This window comes from Anabrus simplex, chromosome 2, assembly GCF_040414725.1.
Source record: "Anabrus simplex isolate iqAnaSimp1 chromosome 2, ASM4041472v1, whole genome shotgun sequence".
Classification (NCBI taxonomy): domain Eukaryota; kingdom Metazoa; phylum Arthropoda; class Insecta; order Orthoptera; family Tettigoniidae; genus Anabrus; species Anabrus simplex.
In genome coordinates, this window is record NC_090266.1 from 489,375,411 (window position 1) to 489,401,728 (window position 26,318).

At 42.8% G+C, this 26,318-nt stretch overlaps 1 protein-coding gene and 1 long non-coding RNA gene across 2 annotated transcripts in view; both read left to right on the forward strand.

Annotated features, from left to right (window-relative positions):
- The window catches only part of LOC136864195 (uncharacterized), a 36,366-nt gene extending 24,025 nt beyond the window's left edge, over positions 1-12,341 (forward strand). The window contains exon 2 of the long non-coding RNA XR_010859284.2: positions 11,899-12,341. This is a non-coding gene — a long non-coding RNA (uncharacterized lncRNA). The remainder of the gene's footprint in view (positions 1-11,898) is intronic.
- A 5,061-nt stretch (positions 12,342-17,402) lies between these two features.
- The window catches only part of nompA (no mechanoreceptor potential A), a 156,412-nt gene continuing 147,496 nt past the window's right edge, over positions 17,403-26,318 (forward strand). The window contains exon 1 of the mRNA XM_067139958.2: positions 17,403-17,478. Within this exon, the coding sequence (XP_066996059.2) occupies positions 17,403-17,478 (76 nt within the window). The remainder of the gene's footprint in view (positions 17,479-26,318) is intronic.

A 26,318-nucleotide genomic window follows, 5' to 3' on the forward strand; every position in this document is an offset into this window, starting at 1 on the left:
AATGCTGTAGCTGTATCTTAATTAAGGCCACGGCCGCTCCCTTCCCACTCCTGGCCCTTTCCTATCCCATCGTCGCCATTAGACCTATCTGTGTCAGTTCGACGTAAAGCAAATTGTGAAACAAAGAAAAAATAGGTGTACGGAGAAGATGGATGCTCTTTACGCGATATTGAAGAAAGACTTGGCAGGGATGTATCCACAGTGCATCGGTCACAATGGTCATGGGAAGTCACTGTCTTAAGAAGACGGGGGTCCGGCTGCACATGGGCACCTACCGAGAGGGAAGACCGCTGTTTCCAGGAAGCACTGCGTAGAAGAAGTCTTCTTGTATTTTCATCCGACTTAAACCAGCTCATCAATTATTATAGTTACCATGACTTAGTTTAATTCTAAACTGCTTATCATCTTTCCCCTTTCTTCGGTAGAAAGCGTCAGTTCTTGAATAGTATATTCATCGTAAACTTACTGCATCTGCAGCAGCCATTACATCTTCAATTGGTACCAGAGTGACACAGTGAACTGTAACAAATCGATTACTTGAGGGACAGCTCCGAGTCAGATGTCCTGTAGCGTCCATGCCACTAACTTCAGTGGTGTCAAGCTAGAACTCATTGGAGGTTCTCCAAAAAGAGCTATTTCTGTCTTGATGCCAGTAGTGGTCGTAGGTTGATAAGGAGGAGGCCACATGAGCGCTTGGAACCAAGCTGTCTGCGGCCTACACCAGGAGTTGTGGTCCGGGGAGTGAATTCCTTTGACAGCAGGAGCACTCTCGTTGTTATCCTAAGAACGTTGACAGTGGATTTGTACGTTAGGCTGGTGACTGAACAGGTTGTGCTGCCATTCATTCCCAGTATCAATGGGGGTGTTTTCCAATACTCGTCCTCATACCACTGTTGTCACCCAACGTGCTCTACAGAGTGACGACCAGTGGCCTTGGCCTGCGAGATCACTAGACCTTTCGCCCATTGAGCACGTATTGAACATTACTAGACGACAAATCCAGCTTCATCCAATACCAGCATTAACCGTTACTGATTTGACTGAACAAGTGCAACATGCGTGGAGCTCCATCCCCTGTACGGCGCCTGTACGACACAGTTCAAACACATTTGAATGCTTGCGTTCAAAATCGTGGCGACTACAGCGGTCATTAATGTATCACCATGTGACATGGTCCTCTCGCGCATACTCGAACCTGTAACCTGGAAAACTATTTTACCTAGACAACAGCTTAGCCTAAATTTCACTCCTCTAAACTAATGTCTTCTTGGTATTGCGATTTCATTTTCCGCTATTATTTTAAGTGAATATTAGCCAGCATTAAGCCGTTTCCAAGAAGCACTACGTAGAAGTCTTCTTGTATTTTCATCCAACTTAAACCAGCTCATCAATTGTTATAGTTACCATATCTTAGTTTAATTGTAAACTGCTCATCATATTTTCCCTTCGGTAGAAAGCGTCAGTTCTTGAACAGTATATTCACAAATTAATATTTAGCAGATTTTATTGATCTGTGTCCTCTCATAGTAAACTATCTACATTAGTAATAGCCACAAGGATCCTAAATCATCCTAATTTCAAACTGCTCAGAAAGTGAACCTTCTGGACAATTCACTAAATTCTGCCTTACAAAAATGTCACAAAATCGTTTTCTCTCGTAAATCTACCATCCCTATTTGACTAATTTATAAATATCAAACTTTATCTGCTCCCTGTAGCCTCAACTGGCCAGTTTGTTCAGAAAGGTTTTAAGTCCCCACCAATTAGCAAATATTTCTTGCCAGTATTGTCTATGCACGTATCATCGTACAATCTATCCAGTACCGACAATTTTTATTATGCGCCCTGCATATAAGGCCTACCTATTACTTGAAAAGAATAATAGTTCGCTTAGTCCACACGCACAATTTCATGATCCTTATCAAATATGCTCCGACGAACTAAAATAAGTATTCCATCGCCGGGCTGAGTAGCTCAGTGTCTTCTAAGCTCATGTTTGTGGACTGGATCACATCACAGTCCGGTGGCATTTGAAGGTGCTTAAATACGTCAGCCTCGTGTCGGTACATTTACCGGCAGGTTAAAGAACTTCTGCAGGACCTCGGCGTCTCTGAAAATCTTAAAAAGTAGTTTTTTAAATGCTATTTGTTCGTGGCGTCGGCCTCTAAAGATATTTTGCCACTACTTGCACCATATGTTATGAACCTGCCTGTAATTGTAATTGCGGAAGTGTAAAGTGTTGAATGTGAGGAAAGGAGCGTTAAGGACGACACAAACACCCAGTCACCAGGCCAGGGATATTAATCATTTACAGTTAAAAACGCCTGACCCGGCAGGGAATCGAACTCGGGGCCGCCGGGTGAGAGGTGGACGCGTTGCCCCTACACCACGGGGCCGAACAAAAAAAAGTAGTTAGTGGGATGTAAAATCAATAACATTATTAAGTATCCCATCATGTCAGTTTCCTAGATCTCTTCTGCATATAACGAATTTTCCTCAGTTTCTTGGCTGCTTCCTCGCTCAAGCGCAAATGACAGTGTCCACTGAATATAATTATACAGGATTCCAAAATTCTATAGTTTTGTACGAAAAGTGACCGTGGCAGCACACTGTGCTTCTCCCATTCCAGTGGCCAGGCCGCGTCTACTTCCCATTTTCCTCGACCTTGCCAGCATAACATATTCCAGTACCACTACTAAATTGCTTTCATTCCTCCCCTGAAGGGGGAGGCGGGCCTCTTAGACCGTGACGCCGTCTCTCAGGCCACGAGATTTGTTGCGGTGAAGCACATGCTCCGAGAAGGTGAAGGGGTTGGTAGCCGTGGCCTATACCAGCAACTGCCCCGGAATTCGCCGTAGTGCATGAGAATGGAAAACCACGGAAAACCATTTTCAGGATAGCCAGCGGTGGGGAGCAGCTCCTCTCCGTCTCCCAAACGCAGAGGCGTAGAGCCACAGTAAGGCCGTTCCTAACCCCCCATCGCACCGACCCCTTTGCTTGGTTGGTCGGTCGGAGTGCAGAGCTGTCGGACCCCGAACCAGACGTAGCTACTTTTAGACTGAAGCCTACTCTGCAACAACCAACCAGGACATCCCAGATTTATAGCAGCCTTGTCTTAGGTTCACACCGTCCCTTGCGAAGTTTCCGCATCTGCTATCCAGCCGCCCGTTTCCACATAAACCAAATCCCATCGCTCGCAAACCACGCCTTCCAATTACCCATAGCCTTCACCCGTCGTAGGGTAACGTCCTTGTGTCGCACCTCACATTGCCAAGAGCAATGAATGAGCATACAAGGGTTGTAGTTAATAATAACATTTGATTTGGACTCAAAAGGTATTGATCTTGAATCTATAAGGGCCATCTAAAAGCTTCCTTTCGGCGGCCGTACAGTCCTGAATCGGGATGCCAATTAGGCAGAATCGCTGTGAGCATTGAAGCACTCATCCCACCGACGCATCAGGTTGAAGATCGCCGTGTGGTAAAACACCGCATCCTGTTGCGTGAAGAAGTCCGTAATCGCTTGCTGCACATCCTCGTCCGACAGGAAGCGTCTTAGAATCAGTGGAGTTATAGATGAACCTAGGTGCAGTTCCTACCTATTTAGTCGTTTTCAAAAGGTTAGGTAAGGCCTGAAGCAGATGTACCAGTACGCAGCTTTATGTACACGCCCTGGGAGAGAGAATTATCATGCTTTATTAAAAATTTGAGGAATCCATTCTGGTGAACTCTGGAGCCCATACTACGGACATTTCGATAATTATTTTATTAATTTATTTTATTTCAATTTTTTCATTAAGTTATTTGAGTTATTTTATTTATTCAGATGTGATATATAATAATATTATTACAATTGACGCCCAAGCGTGAGGCGATTAAGAATTTTATATTTTTATTATTTTAATCATACTTTAATTGGCACCCAAAAGGTGAGCAGTGGTTAATTTATTATTATTATTATTATTATTATTATTATTATTATTATTATTATTATTATTATTATTATTATTATTATTATTATTATTATTATTATTATTATTATTATTATTATTATTATTATTATTATTTAGACAGATTTCAGATGTTGCACCGCTAATATAACATTACATTGTTGAAGTTTTCTGAGTGGCAGCATTGCACACCTTAGCATCAACCATGGTGATCATCATTCTATGTTTGACGGAATAATCCCTACCTGCTAACATGACACTTGTTTGCTGTAATGAAACTATTAAGCTTTTTGTATAGTCTACTTCTTTATTTGTGACGTCTTTGGGTTTTCAATAAATCTTATCCTGATTGGTCGACGATAGCGAGGTGAAGAAGGAGTTGTGTTTTGCCGTATCACTTTCGTGTTAAAAATTAGTCGTAATGGGACAAAATAACTCTGAAAAATGTTAGCATCGCAGTCACAACCACTCTGAAATTTCTGTTTATATTGGGCTTGCTGTGATCCATCACACACCCACATACAGAACAAACAGAACAACACCAGAGTGTTCTATATTCCTCACTTAAAGGCTGTTCAGCTTCGTGAGGTATTTCAGCAATCGTAAAACTGTGTGATCCAACATAGCCTATAAATTGATTTCAGCACAAGTTTCACTTACTTGATACGATTCTCTTCCTGGATAGCACTCCCTTTTAGCTTTTTGTGGTAGACTGTAGCAAGGATAGAAGGTTTTATTAGAATTCCTCATTATTTCGTACTGTCTTCTAGAAAATCCTGCCTCAACAAAGATGGACAGAGCTTGCTTTGGCGTTAATTGAACGTTTCCTGCTTTCAGTGCTTTATAGAAAGCATGCTTGTATTTACTGGCCCGTTTTTGGGAAGACGTAATTTCCTTCAATATTTTGGACAAATCTCTCTTTCCACTACTTCCTAATTTAACCTGAGCAACATAATAAATTACTTCCGTTTCTGTTTTCCTCCGTTTACTTCTGTCACTTAATTCTTCAATGCTTTCGTTGGTCGTCCCGGTCCAGTCACACCTTAGGAAACGTGAGTATCCCTTCGAGCCAAACACTGTGTTGTTTCATAAATCGGTCACCCTCTTTTTTGTGCTGCGGTCCATCTTTTCATTTCACAATTGAAACGTGAGATTTTTTTCTTTCCTGCATTTGTTCATCAGAGTAGTTCTCACTAGATAAGATATAATTTTCCACAAATATCAGTTTCCCGTTCAAATTCGGTAAATTTTGCTGCTGCATCATATTACTTAAATACCTTCGAGTCATTATCTTAATGCCCGATGGTTCTAAAACAAAATTAAAACAACTCAGATCAGAAATAAACTAACGGCAAAAACTACGTATTTTCCCCAAATTATTTCATGAGTCTATATCAATCAAAAGCAAGGGATAGACGGCTAATTGTTATGGAGTAATACAGTAGAAACTTCCTACTTTCTGTAAAACCGAAAATAAATATCAAGAAACATTGGGAAGTATAACTATCAACCACAAGTTTTTAAACATCTGTTTAAACATTGAACGTGGAAACCGTGCATTTTCAAAACAGTGTACTTAATTAAAATATTGTAAACTTTTAAGTAGTGGTTAACAAAATATATTTACACTTACCCCCCTCATCACCCTCCATAATTATTTCGTTGGCATTATAGCCAGAAGCAGAAATATTCACTACAAAATTCGGACTCAGCATTTCTTTATTTGTGACGTCTTTGGGTTTTAAATCAATCTTATCCAGACTGGTCGACAATAGCGAGGTGAAGTTGGATTGTGTTTTGCCATATGACTTTTGTGTTTTGTGCGTAGGGGCAGCCGTCTCCTGTCTGGGGACGTCCTCCAGCCTGGTCCCCCGACCAAGCAAATGGGCGGCCTGCAATGTCTCGGACAGCCGCCTCTCGTAGAAGTTGACCCACTTCTGAGTTGGAGGGCGGATGATGAGCCTCCAGGTCCACATCTTCGTACTCACCGCCCGACGCTCGGAGTGCTGCGGCCATTCCATTACGTGCTCCAGCTCCTCCTGTTTGCCCGCGCTCTCGTCTGCCATCCTGTTCGTACCTGAAACAATAATGCCTGAAACGAGAGAAATGGCACTGAAAAGGACTTCCTGACAGTGCTGTTGTCTGCTCTTAAAAGTGCACACACTCAGACAAATGTTGCTCCTTCCTGTTTGTACTAAACAGTACAGTTGCCTGACTAGTAATTTGAAAGTACAAGTAGCCTGGCGAGGAGAGTGACAGCGGGAAGCACGTTCGTCTTCTTGCTGTGACTGCTAAACTCGTCCTCTAATCCCTTTGCTTTTTTCGAAAGGGGGGGGGGCGAATCCCGCTTCCCCATGCGGCAATTAGCTCACTCTGCATTGTCTCCGACATACTATTAACTTCTAAGAAGAAACGAGATAGCAGGGAAGAGTGGGAAGTGATACAAGGAATATCTGGCGGTTTCCGGTTTCGCTACCACGGCGAGAGTTTGTGTTGGTAAGGTGGTGTTAAGGTGTGGTATTAAGGGTCAGGGAAAACCACGTAGGCAGAACAGAGAAAGAGCCTACATGTAAAACCTGACAAATGTTGATAGCACATGCAAAGATGTGGGCTGGAAAAGTCCAGAGGTTTTGTTAGTTAGGAATATGTGCCATGCAATCATAACCATTTCCTTGCCATAGTCAATTATTGTGGGGATCAGTCTTTCTTGTCACTGCCGGATCGGCTCGGGTCCACTAGCGTCTGGGCTTTGGGCCACAGGTTCGTCCCATTGTCCAGCAACCAGTGGTCCCTGGTCCCAAGTCTCCTTTTGGAGAAGGGAATTAAGAGCCAAGCCTTACGTGGTGTAAGGTGCTATCTTCCTCCGCCTGGCGATGTCCCTCTCGTGCGGTGTTGCTGGAACACACTTGTCACTGCATATCTGCAACTATGCTAAGGTTATTAGTCACAATATATTTACATATATACAGATGTTCGTTAGAGTGCTGGCTTGCTTGTCTGCCCTCGTGTCCAGGATTCTACCTAAGAGTAAAATAACAGAAATAACTATCTAGATTAGTACTTGTGTCCGCCATCTCATCGTCAGATAGCTCCTCAATTCTAATCACGTAGACTGAGTGGACCTCGTACGTACATTTCCGAAAGAAAATACAATTTATGTGATTTGTACACATTCTTTGTACTCTCATTAACATACATTTCAATATTTGTATGGCAATGATGTCTATCACAACGAATTTAATACACGTACTGAAACATATCAGTGGTGTACTCCTCCTTCACGGGACCTTTGGGCTCGTTTAGATAGTATTGTATCAATGTTTGGTACTATCGTTTGCGTCCGACTCGTTGGCTGAATGGTCAGCGTACTGGCCTTCGGTTCAGAGGGTCCTGGGTTCGATTCCCGGCCGGGTCGGGGATTTTCACCTACAATGGTTAATTCCAGTGGCCCGGGGCCTGGGTGTTTGTACTGTCCCCAACATCCCTGGAACTCACACACCACACATAACACTATCCTCCACCACAATAACACGCAGTTACCTACATGGCAGATGCCGCCCACCCTCATTGCAGGGTCTGCCTTACAAGGGCTGCACTCGGCTAGAAATAGCCACACGAAAATTCAATTCACTATCGTTTGCAGATTGACAAAATACAATTCAAGTTTTCATCGGTGAGCCTACTTCTGTGTCTAGATTTACAAAACTACATTAATGGAAACATCTGTTCACATAAATAGGTTGATCCGAACATACTTACAACATGAGCATTAAATGTGTACAATCTTGAAAATCTCTCCCGTGGAAAACGAATATAAAATTCAATTAAACTGTTTGTGTTTGCTAACCTACCTTTCATTTGAGTATTGCACTGTAAGTCAATCAGATCCAGTTGTAGTTCTGGTCTAACACTTTACACATCCACTGAGAAAGGCGTAGCGAAAACCTGCAGATGCTTTTCTAATGCCTGAATATCGTGAAACCTACTCTCAAAATCGTCATACGTGACCTTAAAATCTCTTTATGTTCTTCTAATGTTTTTAAATGTGATTCAATATTTTATTATATATTAAACACTTTGCCGTGTTATTTTCTTGACGTATTAAATATCTTCTTCCCAGGAAGGTCTGAAACTTGTTGGCGTCGATGGCCTACACTGTGCTGAACTCTCTTCCATAGTAAATGCAACATTTACCGACTAGATTTGAACGCCGTGTGATATGAGGAAAAAGGCGGAAACGCACTACTGCCACCTCACGTGAGTTAACGCTAGTCTAACCTGTCCAGAAAGATGTGCTATACCATTGCGCCACTGGCCTTCAGTACATACTACGTCATACTCTTCCCCTACTTCTTCCCCTACTTGCTCGCTAAGCTGCTCTCGTTCCTCGAGAGCGGGGAGCAAACTGGCTCCGAAGGCATTTCGCTCTCGATTGACGATCCCTGTGATATAGCCTGGGTGGAATTCGAGGTCTATTAGTTTTGCTAGTAGGCCTTCGTGCCAGACTTTATCGAATGCTTTCTGGATATCAAGGAAAACCGAACCCGTGTCCCTTTGTTTATTGAAATCAATTGTAGTATGTTCTAAGAATCGCGTGAGTAGTTGTGGGGCAGAATGCCCGTTCCTAAAGCCAAATTGCTCGTTGCGAATTATTCCTTTTTCTAGATATGCCCTATTAACCTTTTCAGTAGTATTTTCTCGAATACATTTCTGAGGGCGTCCGGAAGACTGATGGGTCTGACTTGTCTTTGCCTGGTTTCCAAAATACGAGTATCCTAGCCCTCTTCTACTGTTCAGGATAGTACTGGAGCCTGAACATTGCACTGAAGATGCTGGTGAGTAAGGTAAGGGCTTTGAGGGTTAATTTCTTAATTATAATATTCTGGACCTCGTCTGGGTCAGACGCCTTCTTGGGGTTAAGATGATTTAATATCCACTTGATTTCGTGTATATTTGTCCTCTTAACCTCCGGCTTAGGTGCGTTTTCGAGGAACTCTGCTACATTTGCCTCAGTTTGCCTGGTGAAGGCGGGGTCAGATGTTATTTCGTTCGGGCTGAATGCCGCCTCTAGCGAGTCCGCTATGACTTCCGCTTTGTCACGGTTCTCGTATACCGGGCCGTTAGGTCCCTTAATAGTAGGGATGATGTGTGGTTCTCGTGTGAAGTATCTCGCTAAGTTCCACACAGGCCTGGTGTTTGTGTCGAATAGACTCAGTGTATTGTTCCATTCGCGCGACCTGCATTCTTGTAGTTGTGTTTGTATTTCTGTGTTCGTTTTTCATTTCGCGGTCGTAGTCTCGATGGTGTCGTGTCCAGTTACGTCTGTGGCTGTTGCGCCTACGTATTAACTCCTTTATGTGGGCTGGAATTTCGAAATGAGGGATATTCCTTGTGTTTGTGTACTGGTATGCTCGCTGTTGCGGGTGCCTGAATTGCTTCTACTAGAATTTTGACTGTTTCGTCAATTTGGGCTGTGCTTTCTAATAGCATGCCCTTGTTTCCCTGTAGAAGTGTGTCTAGTTTGTGTTCGAATTTACCCCACTTGGCGGTCTTGTAGTTAAGCCCTCGCTTGGGGTTGTGTTCGTATTCCTCGGGTTTATCATCCAATGTGAATAGCACAGGTTGGTGCCTCGACCCTAGGTCGTTTATTGTGGTGATAGTATATCTCTGAGGAATGTGTTGTATTAGGGCTATGTCAAGAATATGGAAGACCTGTCCGGTGGGTGCTAAGAACGTGGGTTCCTCTGGAGCTGTTACCATGTATTCTTGGGTTATCATATGGTTATGCAGTTTTGTAACTTCAGTGTTAGGCATCAGGCACCCCCAGCTATCATGCTTCGAGTTAAAGTCTCCTCCGAGTATTGTGTTTCTGCTGAGCCTTGATACAATTCCGATATCTTGCGTGTTTAGGCTTCTCTGTCTGGCGCATGCCGATATGACATTAATGAATGTTCCTCGCACTGGTATGGCAATTCCGCATGCCTCCAGTTCGACCAGAACTGCCACCCCTCCGACTCGATTAGCCTTGTCGCTTCTGTGTACTTTGTAGCCTCTTACGGTGAACTTCTTCACCTGTGGGAGGAAGGTTTCTGTTAGGAGTGCTACATGTATGGTGTTCGCGGCTAGGAAGGCTTCAAGTTCGTATTTTCTGGACCTGACGCCCTGGCAGTTCCATATCAGTACTCGAAGCCCTTGCCTGTCATTATTATTATTATTATTATTATTATTATTATTATTATTATTATTATTATTATTATTATTATTATTATTATTATTATTATTATTATTGCTGCGTTGTTCAGGCATCTTGGGTTAGGAGGGCAGAAATCGCATTCGCCAAGTCCCCTAACCATGGCAATAACAGCGCCGCGGCCAGCATATTGACCATCATAACTCCAGTGGTTATGATGCGGTTAAGTTACAGCTCGGGAAGACGTTTTTCAGAATTTCATCTATCCCTTCCTTGAACGCCCTTCCTGCCATGTTTTCTTCTGGCTGCTGTAACTTGTTTAGTGTTTCAGGTGTAGGTGGTGAGATGGGTGAGACTGGTGTGGTGCGGAGGTGGGCGTTGGGGTGGTTCCGCGGTTGCCGGTTTGCTTGCGGCAGGCTCCCTGCGGTTGGTGGAGCTGGCCTGGGACGGGCCCTGGGGCAGCTCGGGGGCAGCTTGCGTGGGCTTAACTGCCTTTTGTTTATTGTAGGGGCCTGGCCTTCTTCTTCCTGTTATTTTGGGAGGTCTTGCGTTAAACGTTGGTGGGGGTGGTTGGGCTGAAGGCCCTGGGTTGTGTTCACCCTCCGTCCTTGGGGGTTGCAAATTGGGTTTGCCTCCGCCTGAGGGGCCTTGTTTGCCTGATGGGCCTTGTTTTGGCCCTTTTTGCCTGTGGGGCCTGCGGGACCTGAGGGGTCCTTTTTGCCTGAGGGGCCTTGGTTCCTCTTGCCTGAGGGGCCTGTGCCTGAGGAACCTGTTTGGGCTTTAGGGTCACCACGCTTGTCACCCTTTGTCCCTTTGCCTTGATAAGCGGCTTCGAATTCCCTGTGGTTGGGGCATTCCTTATAGTTAGCCGCGTGCTTCCCCCCGCAGTTAGCTCACTTAGAGTACGCGGGGTCGCTGCCGTGGGGGCAGTCGCGTGACAAGTGGGAGGCGGCGCATCTGCGGCATCTGGGATCAGTCCCCTTGCCTACATGGCCGTGTATATACACCCGCATCGGAGTCGCGCTACGTTGCATGTCCGCTGAAGCAACGCCCTCAAACGGACACATTTTGATCACGCCTAATACTTTAAATAAGAAGCGATATATTGCAATTAGTTTCGACTTGGTCCTACATGATTCCAACCTTATTTATTAATTGAAACCAAAATAACGGAATACTTAAATTTCTCCCACTTACTCTTTCACATCCTCACAGTCCTTCACTTTCTCTGTCTGCTGGGTGAACTGATAAATATTTATTCCTACATAACACAATCTTCCTTTAAATGTCACCACTGCAGCGCATCACTGAATCATCCAAATTATTTACATTATGTGAATTTTTAAATGGTTCGTCACTTTTGTTTCCTGGATTTGTTTTCAGAATATTTGGCCGCATCGGATTCGCTCTTGCTGCTAGTATGACTTTCCGTCAGTATATACCCCTTTCATCAAATTATGTCAATTTCATTTTGAGCTGCTCTAATCTAAGTCTCTAGCTATGATCTCTTTCCTCGTATTTTCCGTCCTTTCACATTTCTTTCAGAAACAATGTTTCATCACACACTACTTTTCTTAAGTTAGCAAGTGAAACGATTTATGGCACATCAAGCACTTAATGCATTCTTTTTAGTTTTTTACAAGGCATACGAGTAGGAAGGAAGTAGCCATGGCCTTAATTAAGGTACAGCCCCAGCATTTTCCTTATGTGAAAATTTTCTAATTTAAACTACAGTTCTTTTTACTTCACTTTGTTGCAGGTTCCGGATTCACTTCAGCACAACCAGTAACTAAAAAAGCTGCCAGAACTATGAACCAATGACCTACTTGCCCCAGAAGATTCACTTGGTTTACGGAAGATAAACCCCATCCACCTGTATCACGATTCTGTTCTCGCCCGATAAGTCTCCGATGAGCATCCGATGGTCAAGAGCTCCAGAGTGCTGGGAAAACACGCCCTTCGTTTCGCTTCAACACTTCAATGGCAACAATTTGGTAGATAAAACACATATCGAAAGTTATATTCTGATTTCCGATTAAGAAAACATAAAAATAAATTAAATACCCCACAAACGAATTTAATAGATCTCAGGTTGAATACAAAAATTTGGGAACCTTACCTCACTCACACCTGTAAACGTATAGCCTATCTGAGGATAGGATCATGTAGCTACTTAACAAATAAATACATAAAAATATCTAATCTATGGTTTCACAGAAAGAAAACGTTAATTAAAAATATAGTACTCAGTAAAATTAACCGATTTGCCCCTTGAATAATAGTAGCTTGATACTGATTCCTTCAAAATGTTTATGGTGGAATGAGTGTGTATTAATGTAGCCAGGATATTCTTTCAATAATAGAAAATCTCCTGTTAATTCTTAAAGAAGATTCCGAAGAGTTCCAATAGAACATTAGCTTTACTTATAGAACAGCTGTTTTTCTTTCACTTGATCTTGCGGTTTTGAAGATTTTTAAATAATAATAATAATAATAATAATAATAATACGTTCAACATACATGATTACTAAACACGATCAACTTGTAAATGGGTGAACTTGTGCCTTTTAATACTAGCATACGATGCTTGCTGCTTGTTGCTTAAAAGGGCCTAACATCTAGGTAATGAACCCACTAACATACGAGAAGGATGGGAAGGAAGTGGCCATGGCCTTAATTAATATTTGCCTGGTGTGGAAAAGGGAAACCACGGGAAACCACCTTCAGGGCTTCCGACAGCGGGGTTCGAATCCACTATTTCCCGGATGCGAGCTCACAGCTGCGCGCCCCTAATCGCACGGCCAACTCGCCCGGTGATACTAACAAAGAGGCGACACTGTGAGAAGACAGGATTATATTTGCACAAACACTATTGCACTAAGATGGGACAAAATACTGGCATGCTTTAAATATTTAGCTAGAAAATGAATTGAATTACTTCATTATAGCAAATATATTCGTTCAAAGAGCTAGTTGCAATTTGACATCGAGGAAGTGATCCCCGGAGGCCAACTGGTCTAGCACGTAGCTTCTCATTAAGACGAACAGTGATTCGATGATGATGATGATGATGATGATGATGATAATAATAATAATAATAATAATAATAATAATAATAATAATAAAGAATGAAATGAACTTTCCATCACACTTTCACTCAGCCCTGGCACTGGCAGCTTTGGACCGTAGGGTGACCAACTCTCAATTTTCAAATGGAGGACAAACACTTAATAAAAGGAGGACTTTTCATTAAAATGTTCTAAAAATGGAGGACAAATGGAATTTTAATATTTACATACAAAATTTAGTATTACATACCTTATAGCTGTTACGTTGATGAAGATGCTGACGTTGTAGCTATTTTATGCTGATACTTATCGACTGCACCCACTTTCGACAGCAAAGATGAATTATTTTCTTGTAATAAATAATTGTAAAACTCTCCACATGGCATGTTTTTGAAGTTGTACTTCACTATTTAAATACCCTTAACCGACTCGGTCAGCAAACGGTTTCTTTATTCTGACAATTGTGTAGTAATCAGGGAAAACACTCTTTCAACGGTTGCATTGCAACCTGGAATACCGAAATAAAACTGACAAATTTTAAGCAGCTCACTAAATGTTTCAATGTCAGGGCTATATTTGAAACACACCGCTGCTTATCTAATGTTGTATGTTTATCAATTTCGGAACTCCTAGTGTCATTCTGAACATTGCAGAATTGGTCAAAAAGTTTAGAATCGTCTATCTCCACACCTTTAGATTGCAAATACTCGAGACATGGAAGAACATCTTCAAATTGAATGTCTTTCATACTATGAAGCTTCATCCATTGGAAGCACTTAAATTCTTCCACCGTAGGGTTACACCACTCTAACAGGTATTGTATGCACGTTTCATGAAAACCAACATGTTCTACAAATGCAATGCATTCTCTTTCGAAGCTATGTTCAGTGAGGGATTTCAGAGACTTTTTGACTTTAAGAGGTATGAATTTATTTTCCATCCTATCATTCAGTGTGGCCAGAGTTGAACCTAATATATCACAAACTTCTGCTATAGAGAGCGTTTCTTTTTCAATGTATGAAATTTTGTTGTAAAAAATGTGCATAGTGGAATGAACAAATCACAGGTAAAGCTCAGAAAACTCCTTTTCAAAAAAGGACCTAATTATAGCAGGAAGAGAATTTGAAGGCTGAGAAAGAAAGTACGACTTTAAGAGCTGCAAACAGTTTTAGCATTCTTTCTACTGCAGGAAACAAACTTAACCACCTTGTTTTGCTGTGACACTAAAGCTGTTCATAATTTATTTCAACAAACTCGCCGAATTCTTTGAGTTTTTTAGTGCAAATTGTATAGATATGGAAATAATTGAAGACTTAAAATTATACTCTCTACACCACCTGGCAGTACATCAGCACCTTGTTACAAACAATTATGCAGTACATGTGCTGGGCATCCAACCCCGATTATATGTTCATTTAATTTACTTTTAAGTGCTGAAAATACGTTTTCGCCTCCTCTACGATTAACCCCTCCAAAATTTACATTTGCATTGTCTCCACTAAAAGCAACGCATTTAGCAGAAATATTATGCTTCTTTAAAGTCACGGAAACATAATTGGATATTGTCTCTGAAGTTTCATTAGGACAAGTTTGTAGTTCTAAGACTTTAGTTTGAATACCATTTTCTTTATAGTCGAAATATTGTAGGACAATAGGAAAAAGTTTCAAAGCCCCATGATTGCTAGCATCAGTACCCACTCCGAACAATGGAATACTGTTATTCAATGGTTTTTTTTTTTTTTTTTTTGCTAGTTGCTTTACGTCGCACTGACACAGATAGTTCTTATGGCGACGATGGGACAGGAAAGGGCTAGGAGTGGGAAGGAAGCGGCCGTGGCCTTAATTAAGGTACAGGCCCAGCATTTGCCTGGTGTGAAAATGGGAAACCACGGAAAACCATTTTCAGGGCTGCCGACAGTGGGGTTCGAACCTACTATCTCCCGAATACTGGATACTGGCCGCACTTAAGCGACTGCAGCTATCGAGCTCGGTATTCAATGTTTTAGTGATAATGTCAATGGAATGAGGGGCGATTACATTATTTATGATAGCTTCAGTTTTGGTTCTAGTGCATGACATTTTGTTAACAATCTCAGAATCTGCAAACAGCATTTTATCCAACTTTAATGTACAGTCCATAGACCTATACGACTGATGGTGAGAAACAGTGTAATATGCCAATGTTGACTCTGTTGCCCGAATTTCCCTGTCTCAGCGAGCTCGATAGCTGCAGTCGCTTAAGTGCGGCCAGTATCCAGTATTCGGGAGACAATAGGTTCGAACCCCACTGTCGGCACCCCTGAAAATGGTTTTCCGTGGTTTCCCATTTTCACACCAGGCAAATGCTGGGGTTGTACCTTAATTAAAGCTACGGCCGCTTCCTTCCCACTCCTAGCCCTTTCCTGTCCCATTGTCGCCATAAAACCTATATGTGTCGGTGCGACGTAAAGCATCTTGGGAAAAAACTATCACGTGTTTCTGTGGTGGTTGTTGGTGTGGTGTGTTGTTTAAGTGTGAAGAAGTGAGTATTGGAACATACACAAATACCCAGTCCCTGAGCCGGAATAATTAATCAGATGCGATTAAAATCCCCGACCCTGTCGGGAATCGAACCCGCGACCCTCTGAACCGACGGCCTAAACGCTGACCATTGAGCCAATGATTCTATTGCTATTGGCTTTACGTCGCACCGACACAGATAGGTCTTATGGCGACGATGGGACAGGAATGGGCTCTGAGTGGGAAGGAAGCAGCGGCGGCCTTAATTAAGGTACAGCCCCAGCATTTTCTGATGTGAAAATGGGAAACCACGGAAAACCATTTTCAGGACTGCCGACAGTGGGGTTCGAACCTACTATCTCCCGAATACTGGATACTGGCCGCACTTAAGCGACTGCAGCTATCGAGCTCGGTGGTGTAGTGGTTAGTGTGATTATCTGCCACCCCCGAGACCCGGGTTCGATTCCCGGCTCTGCCACGAAATTTGAAAAGTGGTACGAAGGCTGGAACGGGGTCCACGCAGCCTCGGGAGGTCAAATGACTAGAGGAGGTTTCTGTTCCCACCCCAGCCATCCTATGAGAGGTTTTCTGTGGTTTCCCACTTCTCCAGGCAAATTCCGGGTCGGTACCTAACTTAAGGTCACGGCCGCTTCCTTCCCTCTTCCTCTTATATCCCTTCCAATCCTCCGCCCCCCTCACTAGGCATAGCAGGTGAAGTCGCCTGTGCGAGGTACTGGTCCTTCTTAAAAGTTGAACCGCTCCAACCCAAGGTTTCAAGCTCCAAGACACCGTCCTTGAGGCGGTAGGGGTGGGATCCCTCGCTGAGTCCGAGAGGGAAACCAACCAGGGAGGGTAAACGGATTAAGAGAGAAAGAAAGAATCATTGTCATGGTTGTTGTTGTTGTTCATGGACTTCAGACTTTGTAGTCAAGAACGCTTTGTTCTCTGTACGGGCTAAGAGACTGAATGGTCGTCTGTGTGGCTGTGATACCTCTATCTACTGCAGTTATATCAGCAATGAAGTCAAGAAAGAACCTGTCACCTGCAGGCCTACGTTGTTTTCACGAGGCTGATTGTCCCGTTTCAACTCACACATCAGCATACTTTCGCGCTTTCTTTAACTTTTCAAAGTATGGTTGTAAATATGACGAGGTTAGTTAAAATTTACATTTAATTGTATATCTTTCAAGATTTCAAATTATTTCGGACCGTCAATTGTTCGGACTGGCCAAGTTGTATTGTTTATACAAAATGTTGAATGTATCGTACGATCGACAGACAGTACAGTGACATGCGCGGAAAAGGAATAATAGAGTGAATTACAAAAAAAAAAAAAAAAAAAAAAAAAGAACTCATGCAAAGAGATTGCGCATCAGTCACCTCGTCTGGTCAACCCGCCCCTCTGCTGTGGCGGCCTCACGCGACCGGCCATCAAAGAGGGGGAAGGGTTGCACAATAATCAGGACAATGAACAGCACGCCAGTGACCCCACCCTCCCCCACAGCCTCCCCCGGAAGCTGAGGGGACAAAAGATGATATCCGGTCCGAGCAACAGCTAATGAAGGCCAGAGACAGGTCGGTTCTTCTGTTAGTTAGGTGTTACCTCCGGATCAGACAGGTAGTGCGTAGTTCTAGTACTGGTTCTTGTGAACAGTAACATGCCCGCTTGAGTATCTGACCGGGATACAAGAACAAAATGAGAAGAAAACACTATCTTCCAGCTATGGTGCATGCAATTACAGTCATCACGGTTCTCAAAATGATGGCCAATGGTGAGTGTTCCAGATTCCTCTCATACTATGTCATATTAAGTGGTTCCTCGAAACTGAAGACAAGAGTCAATATCACTATTCTATTCTTAAGACGTATCTCAGTAACAATAACATTTCATTTTCATGCTTGCATGCCTAAACTTACGTTTGAGACAAAATATCTCTTCATTCTACTGTAATCAACTTCTAGCCTGCTAGCAGTAAGTGTAATGGATGTAGGATATTTATAGCAAGATACTCACTGCCCCTGCTCTGGTGGGCTCATCTAGACTCTTGAAATATAATAACATCCATTATCCGAAATTATTAATTTGTTAGCTTCTTCTTGTTTATCTGTTGACCCTGCAGGGTCGGTTTTTCCCTCGGACACAGCGAGCGATCCCACCTCTGCCGCCTCAAGGGCAGTGTCCTGGAGCTTCAGACTCTGGGTCGTGGGATACAACTGGGGAGAATGACCAGTACCTCGCCCAGGCGGCCTCACCTGCTATGCTGAACAGGGACCTTGCGGGGGGATGGGAAGATTGGAAGGGATAGACAAGGAAGAGGGAAGAAAACGGCCGTAGCCTTAAGTTAGGTACCATCCCGGCATTTGCCTGGAGGAGAAGTGGGAAACCACGGAAAACCACTTCCAGGATGGCTGAGGTGGAAATCGAACCCACCTCTACTCATTTGACCTCTCGAGGCTGAGTGGACCCCGTTCCAGCCCTCGTACCGCTTTTCAAATTTCGTGACAGAGCCGGGAATCGAACCCGGGCCTCCGGGGGTGGCAGCTAATCACACTAACCACTACACCACAGAGGCGGACGCATTTGTTATCTGTTAACTAATTTCTTTCTCATAAGCAGGTGTTTATTACTATAAATGGTTTAAGAGACCACTACTTGCTTTCAGTCATATGATGATGAATGTATGACGTCGTTGATCTATTTAAAAAATTCTTTGATGTTCATTGTTTCCTATTACAATAGGTTTAGATCTGTGATTAGCCCCACAGATTTCCGAACATTCGCCGTAGTATAATCCTGGTCGGTTTATGAAAAAACCTTGTTCGTTTGAGTCGCCCCGGAGTGGCGTCGACCTTTGCTAGCCCCGGGGTGTAGGGGTAGCGCGTTTGCCTCTAGCCCAGAAGCCCTGTGTTCGATTCCCGGCTAGGTCAGAAATTCTTTACCTAGTTCTGAGGGCTGGTTCGAGGTCCACTCAGCCTACATGATTACAACTGAGAATCGTGACTCAAATTCGAAATAAAATGTATTTTGGTTCCTTTAGCATGTTTTTTACTTCAGTTCGTTCATATCACAATCCGCACTGTTAAATGCCGCCATGGCAGTTAACACTCTTCTTCCAAACTGCAGTTACTTGTATGTCTTTGCAAAGTAGCCTCCTGTGTAATGTCAAAAGAAAACAGTAAACGTGACTCCTTCTTTCTAAATCCCCACATGCTTTGGCAGGGTTCAAACTGGCGAGATACCAGTGACGATGCCATTCTGGCTATCACATTCTCTTATGCTAAGCCAGCCATGGGCATGTCCCCAATTATTCTGTTTCGTTTATTATTTTCAACGTCCTTTCAAATGCTACACATCTTAAGAAATCTTAAAGTATCTAGTTCGTTAGACAGGGCGTTTATTTTGAATGTAAACAGAGAAATTCTGTCAGTCATCAGTTTCCAATCTTGAAGTAAAATGGTTACTTCTTTATACGATGTGTGCCTTGAGTTAAACTTGATGTAAGGTGATGATGATGATGATGATGATTATTATTATTATTATTATTATTATTATTATTATTATTATTATTATTATTATTATTATTATTATTATTACATTCACGGACGACTTCTGCGGTTTTCAGAGACGGCATGGGGCCGAAATATTTTCCCGCAGGAGTTGTTTTACGTGCTGGTAATTACAGTATATCGACACGAGGCTGAGGTATTTGAGCACCTTCAAATATCACCGGCCTGAGCCGTGGTTGAACCTGCCAACTTTATCTCAGAAGGCCAGTGCTCTACCGTCTGAGCTACTCAGTCCAGACTATTATTATTATTATTATTATTATTATTATTATTATTATTATTATTATTATTATTATTATTATTATTATTATTATTAGGGATTTTTCTTAAATTTTTGGTAATGGTCAAGTAACTAGTAGCTAATTGGTCATCGTTCCTGCAGACTAACAGATGGCGTTCTTTTAGAACAATGGATTTTTTCAGTATTTGCTATAAATAATACATCAGAGTTCTAGCTTTTCAACATGGCCGACAAGTACAACGTAGCTTCTCCCTTTACCCATCATACAAGTTTCCGTTTACCCATCATACAAGTTTCTAATAAAATACCGGAGTGCATCACGCCCCCATATCTATACGCAGGATATATGGAGAAGGATGTTCGTCACTCTCATAGCCTGCAAATCTTTTACTTAAAGCACGTCTTCAGAACGGATTTTTCCTCTGCAGTTAGGGTTGATCTGAGCTGAAGAATTTCACATGTAGTGTCACAAGTGTAAGGCACTCCGCGAACTTTAGAAGAAGTGAAACTGTTAAATGATTTTGTGCAAGTCGATTCGTAAATGATAATGAATGCTGGATATGCCGCACTCCCTGACACGAACGTGAATTTGGTGCCTAAATATTATTATTATTTCCTTATTTTATACACGAGAAACGTTGTGCGTTCAGTTTATGTGAATTATGCCCAACAGCACTCGTTATTTCGGAGTCACTATTCTCGTCGAAACGTCTGACCATTGGAATAATATATCACATTATTAGATTAGAAAGAGGAGAAAAAGAAGCTTTTGGAACACGGACTGAACATACAACATGCAACACTTTGAGCACATAGTTACCGTGGGAATGGGCGTTAATACCTCAAGTGGTGCAAGGAGTTCATTAGAGATAGAGATTGCTTCCTGAAAGGGTTTATTTAACTCCATTCATAAGTTAACGATTCTAAATAACTGAACGTTTAATACAAGCTGAAGATACGTGTGTCCCGCATCACTTCAAAAGCAGTGGATACTGTGATAGCATTGCCATAACTACGGAGAAAGCAAACAAATCATATCATTTAGTCACCCAGAATGATTCGCAAGTTCGCTTTAGTTTCGTTATAATAAAGAGATTATGTCCAACAATTACGTCCAATTGACGAAGCCCAACTGATGACTTACATTTTTCACAGGAAACATGCGACAACTCCGCGACACTTCAAATCTTCACTAAGTATAAAACCATTGTGCAACAACCCTGATGGGCCTTGAGCTACTCAGTCCACAGATTAAGAGGTGACTCTTGGTCTTCTCGGCCGTTATCCATGGCTTTTAGACCGGGTCCGCTATCTCCTTTTCAGATAGCTCCTCAATTGTACTCACGTAAGCTGAGTAGATCTCGAACCTGCCCTCAGATCCTAGTAAAAATCCATGAGCTGGCCGGAAATCTAACCCGGGCAGACAGTCTTCCTTAGGGATTATCTTATAAATATGCATTGCTTCCTGAAGTGATTTGTGGAACCTCACTCATGGGTTTCCGATTCTAAATACTTGTGTGTGTAATACACTTTAAACATGTTTGATCTGTCAGCTGGGGACTAGGATAACAACTGGACTATTCTTAAGAAAATATGGGGAGTGTAGTTTACCCAGGAGAGTAATAGACTCGGCCACGAACGGTAGAGTGTAGAGGGAGACCAAAGCGGCGATCATTAGACTAAATGTTTAATGATTTAATGAAAAGAGGTAGGCATATGGAACTAAACGACGTAATTTATAATGAAGATGTATTTATTTATTTATTTATTTATTTATTTATTTATTTATTTATTTATTTATTTATTTATTTATTTATTTATTTATTTTGTAACCTGCTTGACCTCCACTAACATCTTAAGCTTTTCACCGACGCTGAGAAAGAAACCTAAGATTGGGATGATAGGAGCCAAAACCTTAATTAACATATAGTCCAGTACTTGTCCGCTCTGAAAATGGAAAACTACGGGAAACTATGACAGGGCTGCAAACGATGAGGTTCAAACCCGCCACCACCCGAATGCAAGTTTACAGCTTCACGGCCTGATTCGTGTAGTCAAAGAGCTCGGTTATGAGAAACTCATGTCATTTTTAGCTAGAAGAAAATATATAAGGTAAACAGGTGTTTGTAACAAAAATGTACCCATGTTCCCTATTCGAAACGCTCAACTGTGGCTTCCCCTCACAGCTAAATTATGCTCCATGTAGGCTATTCCATTACTCCACACGGGGTGCTCCTAATTGCATGATGCCGGTCATATCTACTTCACCGGGCGAGTTGGCCGTGCGCGTAGAGGCGTGCGGCTGTGAGCTTGCATCCGGGAGATAGTAGGTTCGAATCCCACTATCGGCAGCCCTGAAGATGGTTTTCCGTGGTTTCCCATTTTCACACCAGGCAAATGCTGGGGCTGTACCTTAATTAAGGCCACGGCCGCTTCCTTCCAACTCCTAGGCCTTTCCTATCCCATCGTCGCCATAAGACCTATCTGTGTCGGTGCGACGTAAAGCCCCTAGCATATCTACTTCTGTGATTCAACAGTTATCGATTTTCAGCGGATATCATGAACATTATAAAAAATTCCTTAGACATTTAAACTCTACTACTACTACTACTACTAAAATGTTTTCATTCCTTCCCTGAAGGGGAAGGCGGGCCTCTTAGACGGTGACGCCGTCTCTCAGGCCGGGAGATTTGTTATGGTGAAGGAGATGCTCGGAGAAGATAAGGGGGTTGGCGGCCGTGGCCTGTACTAGGAAATGTCCCGGCATTCACTTTGGTGCAGGAGAATGGAAAACCACCGAAAACCATTCTCAGGACAGCCGACGGTTGGGGCCAACCGTGAGGTCCAGCCCTGTCCCGTCTCCCGAATGCAGAGGCGTAGAGCCGTGGCCACCCCTCCTCTGCTCTGTTGGCCGGTCAGAGTGCAGAGCTGTTGGACCGCGGACCAGCCGTGGCCACTTATGGACCGAGACCCACTCTGCATCCACCGACACTTAAAATCAATAGTTGAAAGCTTTTCATTTCCAAGTATCCCGCAATACGTACAGGAGATATGGCCGTAGACTAAGGAAGACAGTGTTACTGACGGTGATGGGGTGAGGTTAAGGTTACAAAATCCGTTATACAACAGTGGCAGGAAGGGAGCTGGCCATTAAGATACACTTCCTTCATCTTGCACCCTCCACATCAACTTCCAGACTCTGCTGCCCATACCATGCTACATACGTTACCATAATGATCTGAGTTTCACAAATGAAATTTACCGTTAATAATCTGCCACTTATTTGATCTATTTTAAGTATAACAAATGTGAAAGGCTAAATTTGACTTAAACCCAAATAAAAGGTACTATATCTTGTACACAAGAAAAATAAAATAGGGTCAAACTGTGGGTAATGATTCCTGTCAAGATATGGAACAGACATCATAATGTTCTCATGAATGTTTGTTTGAAAAGAAAGGATTCGTTACATTTTGCCACATTAAAGAACAATATGGCATACCTACATGTGTGATTAGTCACATTAGACACTCGTTATGTCCACTAGAGCACGTGGACTGCACGTCATCTTTGAAATATTCCTGTCTGTATCCTTACAGGCTAATAGAGAATATTTCAAGAATTTGCTGTAATGTGGTAAGTATTTTGTTATTTTATTTTAAATGTCATTATTCTGTAGCAGTTGTTGATTTTACGGCAGGAAGAAGCGCATCTCGTGTCGGCCGCGGTGCTTACGATATCCAACAGCTGTCGTGTGTGAGATCCGAATACGTTAGCAAATATCAGCCTGTATATTTCTTGCCTGCAAGGTATACCGAAATTCGTGACACTAAAAGTTCGTAAAAAAAACAGATGTTGTGTATTTACTTCAAAAAGTATTTTAGCATCATTCTTACAAATGGACTCTGATAAACACACTAAACTACTATCAACTGAATACTGGCAGTAATGAGAAGGTCACTTACTTGAAAATGGAACCTGGTGCACATACCTCCTTCCGTGAGTCCAAACACCTAATTCCATAGCTGTAACTTTTCGTAAGTTTCAGTCTATTCACTGGCATTATCACTGCGTTCTTTGCTTGCGTACCCATTACAGGTGGGTTTCTGGAATCCAGTCATTGACAATTTTCGTAGCACTATTTATGAAAAAGTAGCACGTAATCTACGAACTTTTATTTTTCCACCCCCATATTTCTGTTTACACGAATTGCGAAACGAATCACCATCATCATGACTGTTATTCCTCTTTTCAGGTTTCAAACCACTTGTGGTTGCTTTAATTTCTGTAGATAAGCCAACCTTATTTGCACATTCAGAAACACTTCCACTTGGTATTTCATTTGCTTGGTATATCTCAGATATGGGATCCCTTTTCGCCCTTGTAAAAATGTTCTTCCGGTTAACGGTAAAGAATGAAATGTCGTATGGCTTTTAGAGCCGGGATATCCCAGGACGGGTTCGGCTCGCCAGATGCAGATCTTTCTATCTGACTCCCGTAGGTGACCTGCACGTCGTGATGATGAAATAATGATGAAGACAACACATACACCCAGCCCCGTGCCGTAGGAATTAACCAATTAAGGTTAAAATCCCCGACCCAGCCGGGAATCGAACCCGGGACCCTCTGAACGAAGGCTAGTACGCTGGCCGTTCAGCCAACGAGTCGGACGGTTAACGGTGATTTTACGCAATCGAAGGATCTCATTCTGGGCAACTTGGGATGTAGGTGACTTTTCCTCTAAAATCTTCTGAAGTTCAGCCTTCAGACTTCAGTCAACATATTCTTTCTTGTCTTCTTTAAGTCGTGTAGGCCTAAACTTTTAGCTCTTCCTTTTTCCATTGCCCTACGAAGATTTCCTTCCACACGGGGCATTTTATCGAATATGTATAAACATCGTAAAGATTGTGTTCATTTGCATAAGCGATTCTTGGTACAATCCTGTTCTTAAAGTAAACAGTAGTACGTTAAACATACGTCCGCCTCCGTGGTGTAGTGGTTAGCGTGATTAGCTGCCACCCCCGGAGGTCCGGGTTCGATTCCCGGCTCTGCCACGAAATTTGAAAAGTGGTACGAGGGCTGGAACGGGGTCCACTCAGCCTCGGGAGGTCAACTGAGTAGAGGTGGGTTCGATTCCCACCTCAGCCATCCTGGAAGTGGTTTTCCGTGGTTTCCCACTTCTCCTCCAGGCGAATGCCGGGATGGTACCTCACTTAAGGCCACGGCCGCTTCCTTCCCTCTTCCTTGCCTATCCCTTCCAATCTTCCCATCCCTCCACAAGGCCCCTGTTCAGCATAGCAGGTGAGGCCGCCTGGGCGAGGTACTGGTCATACTCCCCAGTTGTATCCCCGACCAAGAGTCTGAAGCTCCAGGACACTGCCCTTGAGGCGGTAGAGGTGGGATCCCTCGCTAAGTCCGAGGGAAAAACCGAACCTGGAGGGTAAACAGATGATGATGATGATGATGACGTTAAACATACACCCATATATATATTAAGGTACCAGACATTAATGATAGGAGTTTATTATACACAGATTGAAGGACTGAAGACTAAAAACTGTAATGAAGACTGTCACAACACCTCTTCTTCGAAACAAGATCCCCATTCAGCTGGCTACTGTATGCTAACTAACGACTTTCAAACGAGAAGATGGATGCCATACATGAACCCGTTTTGGAATCATATCTCTCCAATATAGACCGGCTCCATGGCTAAATGGTTAGCGTGCTGGCCTTCGGTCACAGGCAACCCGAGTTCGACTCCCGGCAGAGTCGGGAATTTTAACCTTCATTGGTTAATTTTGCTGACACGGGGGCTGGATATATGTGTCGTCTTCATCATCATTTCATCCCTCATCACGACGCGCAGGTCGCCTACGGGTGTCAAATCAAAAGACCTGTATCTGGCGAGCCGAACTTGTCCTCGGACACTCCCGGCACTAAAAAAGCCATACGCCATTTCATTTTCTCCGATGTACGTAACTCCCTGCTCCCTGGGAAACTTTAAATAACAGATCACGAAATAGATCATGAAATTTGGTAGGTTTGCCTTATAATTGGATAATGTACAGCTCGCATCGCTTTTAAAAATCAACATCCTAGTTGAACTCTATATGGATATTGTACTACTCCAATCTAGCATCTTTCCCGAAAACAGAATCATCGAATGATTCACTCGCGAGAGACGATAATTACGTGAGTAAGAGTATTTTTGTTATTTACAATTAAGCTTTACTTCCCATCGACACAGACAGGTCTTAATGGTGACGATGGGATATGAAAAAGGCTAGGAGTGGCAGGGAAGCGACCGTGGCCTTAATTAAGGTACAGTCCCAGCATTTGTCTGGTGTGGAAATGGAAAGCCACGGAAAACCATCTTCAGGTCTGCTGACAGTGGGGTTCGAACGCACTATCTCCCGAATGCAAGCTCGTAACACGTGACATAAACCACGCAGCCACTTGCTCGGTAGCATAATTTTTGAATTAGTCACCATCATCAATTCATGACCTGAAGCCAGTTAAGGGGATAGCTCGAAAGAAATCATAGCGGAGCTGGGTATTTCTGAAGGGCATGTGTATGTAACCATTAGGGTTACCGTATTTATTTTGTTCATTTAGCGTACAACATTCAGAGCCCGGAGTGTTCGAGGACATATTTGGCTCACCTTGTGCGGATCTCTCTATTTGACTCCCATGGGCCACCTCCGCGCCAGGGTTTCATATGATATTATAAAACTGTCTAACATGTTATCATCTTCTTCTATCTTTCTTAATCTGTTTACCCTCCAGGGTTGGCTTTTCCCT